At 43.6% G+C, this 6,270-nt stretch overlaps 1 protein-coding gene across 5 annotated transcripts in view; it reads right to left on the reverse strand.

The window, feature by feature from the left end:
- Satb2 (SATB homeobox 2) overlaps positions 1-6,270 on the reverse strand; it is a 179,284-nt gene that overhangs the window by 95,964 nt on the left and 77,050 nt on the right. For all 5 annotated transcript variants that reach the window (XM_021197607.2, XM_029538578.1, XM_021197606.2 and 2 more), the window contains 2 exons: positions 3,499-3,625; positions 2,445-2,568 (listed from right to left, as the gene is read on the reverse strand). In XM_021197607.2, coding sequence (XP_021053266.1) covers positions 2,445-2,568; positions 3,499-3,625 — 251 coding nt within the window. The remainder of the gene's footprint in view (positions 1-2,444; positions 2,569-3,498; positions 3,626-6,270) is intronic.

Consider the following 6,270-nt stretch of genomic DNA (forward strand, 5'->3'; position numbering starts at 1 on the left):
AAAAAAAAAAAAAAAAAAAAAGAAAGAAAGGGACAAAAAATATAGTAAAAAACAGCAACAAAAAGAATAATTGGGGTGGGGTAGGGGGTGGTGGTTCACATATGTAATCCCCATTTAACAAACAGAGATAAAAAAGACTGTAATGAAGGCTGGCCTCTGTCACATTGCAAGTTTGAAGATAGCCTGAGATACATGAACTTTGTTTGTGGCACGGATCGAGCACTTAGAACTCAGAAGTGTAAGGACTCCGTAAGTTCAAAGCTAGTCTGATCTCTATGAAGCAAGTCCCAAGCCAGTCAAAGTTACAAAGTGTGACCTTGTCTCCCAAACAAAAAGTGATGACTTCTAGTCCCTCATGAGTCAGTCAAAGGATTTAGAATTCCAGAAAAAGGAAGGAACCTAAAGGCATTCTAAAAGCTAATAGGAGGCTGGCGTGTGGTACCCATCTGTAATGCCAACACTCAAGGGCTGACAGTAGGATGAGCACCTCATCTTCCGGGGCAGCCAGGGATCTTGTCTGAAACAAAGGCAGAGTAACAGTGGGAAGTGAGCAAAGGCAACACCTCTGCTCACTCACAGCGTGATTTATAAAGAAAACGCAGAAAGACGGAGGCCTGAGAGCCTCCCTTTCCTCCAAAACCAAAGATAAAATGATTGGATAAACTTCACCTCATTCCTGTGGGCATCGTGGGACAGATCTGTGTGAAAAGCCATGTGATTCTTAGAGCTGGGAAGATGCAGATACATAATGCATCTGCTATGAGAGAGAATTTAAAAGTGGTGATTGGCAGCCACTGCACTCGAGGGAATACCTCAGGGGACAGGATTGCAGCTCCTGGCTTCTCTGTACTCTGCAAATGCCAGTGAAAGGCAGTGGGTGACCGTGTCTACCCTTTGCTCACTTTCAGAACACACTGAACTCAAGATTATAATGATACTTTTAGAAAAGTAAAGAGAAAGATTGTTTTAGAGGTATTATTTGTCGTATGAAATTCATGCAGTGTCACTCGTGGCCTCTACTATCTTCTCGTAGAAAGGAGGTTAGCACTACCTAATGAGAGAAAAGACTGGAGCATCACTCGGGTTACAGACCCCGTGTGGGGCGACAGGAGCTCTGAAGAGATGGTCGGTGGTTATACAGCAGCAAGAATGGACGCTATACTACTCACCTGCAGACTTTAAAAGGTTAAAAGACTAACCTTCTTTCAAATATTTTACCACAAAATCCCAGACTTCTATCAAGACTCCAGGAACAGTGGAAGGTGCATGGCTTTGGGGTTATGTGTCCTCCCTTCCACTTCTGCTCCTAAGGCTGGCTGTGACTCAGCCCTCTTGACCCTCATAAGAACCTATGCTGCACTAAGAGTGGGCAAGCTCTGCTGAGGTGAATGACCAAAACTCTCAAGGACTGAAGTTTTAGTCAGAAGCCAGCCGAGAGTAAATGAGACACCAGATGCTGTACTTGCGACACATTCAGGTTGCTTTTGTAGATTTGGTTACTCATAAAGGCATCAGGGGACAAGGGTGGCTATTCCAATTTATGCATGCTTTGAGAGGTGAAATAAAAAAAAATAAAAAAATAAAAAACAAAACAAAACAAAAAAAACCAGACACACAACAACCTATACTTCGCTAGCATCTGGCCAGACAGAACATCTAAATCATGACTTCCCCTTAAACACATCTCCAATTGCTGCCTTTTTATGGACTTCTCCACATTTCTCTTCTGCCTTCAAGATTTCTTTTTAAATGATAGGCCATTGCGATGTTCAAGAAAACATATACTATCCATTGAAACCTTTATATAACAGCCAAGCTCCTGCAGGGAAACCAAATAGGACTCAGCTTTAGTTCCTTCCCTGGAGCGCTTGCTTCTTATGTTCACAGTCTCTTTTACTCTTTGACCAAACAAAAATCAGTCCTCATTGTTTCCAATGAGGCATTTTTGTGTTGTAACTTCATTTTAAAACAAAACAACTTCCACAAACATTATATATAATGTATATTATGTATATTATATATAATGTGTATATTATATATCATATGTAAATATAGTAAAGATCAGTCTCTAACAATGAAACAACAAAGAATTACCTACATACCAAGATGTATGGTTGAACATGGCCAATCCCTCCTGCCAGTGAAGAAAGGCAACCACTTGGAATGTGGACTTTGGAACTAGAGGTCTGGCACAAGGCCTCACTTGCCACTTAACCAGCAGAAGTTTCAACATGAAACCTAAGTGACTCCCTCTGTCACCATGACCTATCTACACAATGGGGAAGTTGGTGATTGTGATTCAAAAATGTCCCATGCATTCTCACTGATTAAAAGCCATTAAAAAGCTTTCCTGGGCATGACAACTTTCACTCTAAGACCAGGGCTCCAGCAGTGCAGTGTCACTGCAGAGAGGACACGGAGAAGACCCTGCCAGAGGCACTGACCTGGGAGAGAGGGCATTCTTTGGCTAATGTGCTCTGGTTCATTTCTTTGAGCAGTTCCTTTAAGGCATTGCGGACGGTGGCGTGGTTCCATTGCTCTGCAGGCAAGTCTTCCAACTTTGAACAACTGCAAAACAGAGGGAGAGTGAGTGACATGTGGCCATCAACCATGGCCCTGGCTGCCCAGGACCACACAGCAAGTGCTTTGTGGCTTCTGTGTCCTCTGTCAGTGTCACATCTAGAAGCCTCCCAAGAAAGGGAAGGGGAGCAAGCTGCTTCTGCCGTCTCCAGTGGACCCCAGAAGTGACACAGTACTGTGGTGATAGTCTTCCCTAGCCAAGACTCATTATGGGTATTCCATCAAAATCAAGTATGAAGGCTCTCCTTTCCCAGAAAAATGTGGACAGGCTTCTTTATCAGTCACAGAATAACTTTTGGGAAAGGCCCTGAAGAATTGCTAGCAAAGGGTAGGTTTGGTCAGTCCCTATTAAAGTAGAATTCTCCAAAAGGAGGACATTGTTTAAAATCCTTACATTGGAGGACAACATTGCTTAAGGCACAATTTGCAGACACTTTATGATAAGAAAGCTACAGCAAATTCCCTAGACACTGGAAGGTTCCCCCTAGAGGCCATAGGCTTTCACTGACTGACCACCACAAAAAGAAAGACATCTCTAAACAAAATCGTCTCCTCAGCAGATAAACCAGAAGACAGCAGAGGGATCTAACGCTTCAGATGCTATGCATTAAGCTCCCGAGGAAGCTGAGAAAAAGCCACAGAAGGCTGTGGGGAGCCTTCGTCTGCCCTGGAGATTTTTAATGATTTATCAGGCAGCCCCTGAGTGAGCAGTTCACTGCCTCTGCAAACAGCATAAAGCAGTTGGAATGTGGACTATAAAGATGCCTGGTGAGGCATCCCCAGCCCCCCTCCTCTCTCCCCCTCTCTTCCTTTTACCCACTGTCTAGAAATTAACAGAGCCAAGCTGATATCCACAGTGAATGGACAGTCCATGGGGCCCCTGAGAGGAAGGGGAGACAGCCGTTCAGAAATCCCCACCTTTGTAGTTGGATCTTCAGTGTCACAACGTGATAGACATCTTGCAGCATGTCGGCCACAGTCGCATCAGGGGCGTCTGTCACATAACTGAGTGGCAGAGGGTTCCACCTCCCCAGCTTGATTATCCCTGCACGGGGGTACAAACACAGTAAACATATATCTGCTACTTATTAAACCCTTCCAGTTTGTTCAATGTCAAGAAGGTCATTCAATAGTCAACACTGAGCGCCCACCCTGAGCATCTACAACCCAGTGTAAGGAGGTATTTCTTCCTGGCTGACAACTGGGTTAGTGAACTACACAAGAGAGATAAGGAATGAAAAGGGATGGGATTTAATCATGGACTCTTTTATGTTTTCCTGTGTCTTAAATTACTTAGAAAACCATACGGATATTTCCTTTCCCCAAAGTCTTGTTTCATAGTCTAACTTAAGACGGATGCTAAATATACAGGGCCGCTGATTTCCCAGACCCTCCCCCACCCCCCAAAACAGCAAGCTTCATGTAAATATAAGGCTTGATTTTGAATTGGATTGAAAAAAAAAGAAAAAAAAAAAAGGCGGTTGTGTGGGCTCCACAGTCACACTATGAATGAGGTACGATTCCTAGGGCACAGCACTTGGAGTCTGGGAACAGAGTGCCCTAGCTTTCTGGTTGCAGGCGTCACCTAAGGTGCCTTCAGCTGCCTCTCTGTTTATATCCCTGGGTTCTTTTCAGAAGGACGACAGTACCTTTTCCCTGTGGGTTTCCTGGTGTCTGTGGTAAGCCTGGATGTGCTCCTGGACTAGCTTAGGTTGCAAAGAATAGCAACTTTGGATGTGAGCTCTACTTCAGGAAGATTCATGGGATACTTGGGCAGTTTGTGGTGAAATGCTAACTTATTCATTCCTTCTATGGGCCCCTCTGGTCCAGAGCGCAGGGCATGCAGAAATTTGATGAAGAAAAATAACGGAACTCATTTCACAAATGACACTGGGTAACAAAACTTTTATTCCATGCTATGAAAAATCTGATGGTCCCCACAGGATGTCAGAAAATGTCACATATAAAAATGTTATGTTTTAGAAGTAAAAGAAAAATAGCATTTTTATTTTTCCTTTTGACAATACAGGTGAGTCTAAGTACACTGTTCTCTCAGAATACATATATTTTTATCGCTGATGAGAGAGAACACCTGTATTCCCAAAGGTTCCCAAAATGACTCCATAGCTGTGGGGTAAAATTCAGAGGGTAGGAAATGAACTTTCTGACTAGGGCATGTCCTGTCCCAAGCAAGATAAATGAACATGTACTGCCTGACATAATGCTTGAAAACAGGGAAGAAACAGAACAAAAATATTAAAATGATGCACTGTTTCAGTATTAAGACTTAACAATCTGCTGCCGAATATGCTTCAGTATAAATAGTGCCTGGACTCGGCTCCAGCTAAGCAGTGCGGCTCCCATTCAGGGTGCCATATGTCTCCAGTTCTGGCTCCTTAAGCCATCTTTCCCCTGCCAAGAAAAGCTGGTTTTTCTGTTTTGTTTTTTCTTTTTTTTTTTTTTTTTTTTTTTTTTTTTTTTTTTTTTTTTTTTTTTTTTTTTTTTTTTTTTTTTTTTGTGAAGGATAGTTTCCCTAACATTTCCTCTCATGACAATGAAAAGAGCACAGCATGCAGCTCGGCTCAGAGAAGATGTGAAATGAGCATGCAGGACCCCTGGACAGCCACCCTGGAGCAGGCAGAGCTGCTTCCTTCCCTCCTTTTTATCTTTTCTGACATTTGCCACATGAAAAGGACACTGCAGAATATGTCCAACCTACTACCTTTCTAAGAAAATCATTGTGCAATGTCCACTTCCTTTAGAAAAGCTACTGTCATGATCACCCACAAGTTCAACACAGCCGACCGTATCCTGCTGGCACAGGTTTTCTACACTCTGAGAAGAGAATACAGGAGACGTGGGTGGCAGAGGCTGTGCTCTCTGATTGGACTGGCAGAGAGAAGAATCCAGGAGTCATTTTGGATGCCGTGACCACAGAGGTAATCAGAAGAATAGGAAGCCTGAAAACTTTCAGGGACAGTTCTCTGGGACATTCTTCCTGCCATGCGTGTCTGTACTTTATCCCCTTTTATTTTTTAAGGAACATTATACAGTGCGGGCAGACACGACCAAATATAGTTGTGTGGTTTCATTTATATCAACTCCAAGAGCAGCAAGACTAACCTATGGGAACAGAATTGAGACAAGCAGGCGAGATGATTCACTGGGAAGGGCTTGCTTGCTCTGGCTAGTGGCTACACTAGTATAAAATCTGTCAAAACTCAAACCGACCTCCTAATATAAATATGTTTATCATATATAAATTACACATGCTGAGCATGGTGGCAAATGCTCATAATTCCAATAAGTTCAAAGACAACCTAGGCCATACAGTGAATCTAAGGCTAGACTAAGGAATATGGTATGGTGGGGGGGGGGGGCTCAGTCAGGAGAGTGCCTGCCTTGCAGTCTTTACTACTCACAAAGGCTGGGCATGGTGGTGTGTGTCTGTAACACTAGTGCCAGGGCACTGTGACAGGCAGAGGCCTCAGTGTGCTAGCCCTTCAGCTTAGCTGATCAGTGAGCTCCAGACTCAGTGAGAGACGCTGTCTCAGAAAATAAGGTGAGAGCCATGAAGGGAGACACTCAATGTCTAACATGCACACATGCACACATACGCACATACACTCATAACACATGCACCTCTCTCTCTCTCTCTCTCTCTCTCTCTCTCTCTCTCTCTCTCTCTCT

The sequence above is a fragment of the Mus pahari genome, chromosome 5, assembly GCF_900095145.1.
Source record: "Mus pahari chromosome 5, PAHARI_EIJ_v1.1, whole genome shotgun sequence".
In the NCBI taxonomy this organism is placed as follows: domain Eukaryota; kingdom Metazoa; phylum Chordata; class Mammalia; order Rodentia; family Muridae; genus Mus; species Mus pahari.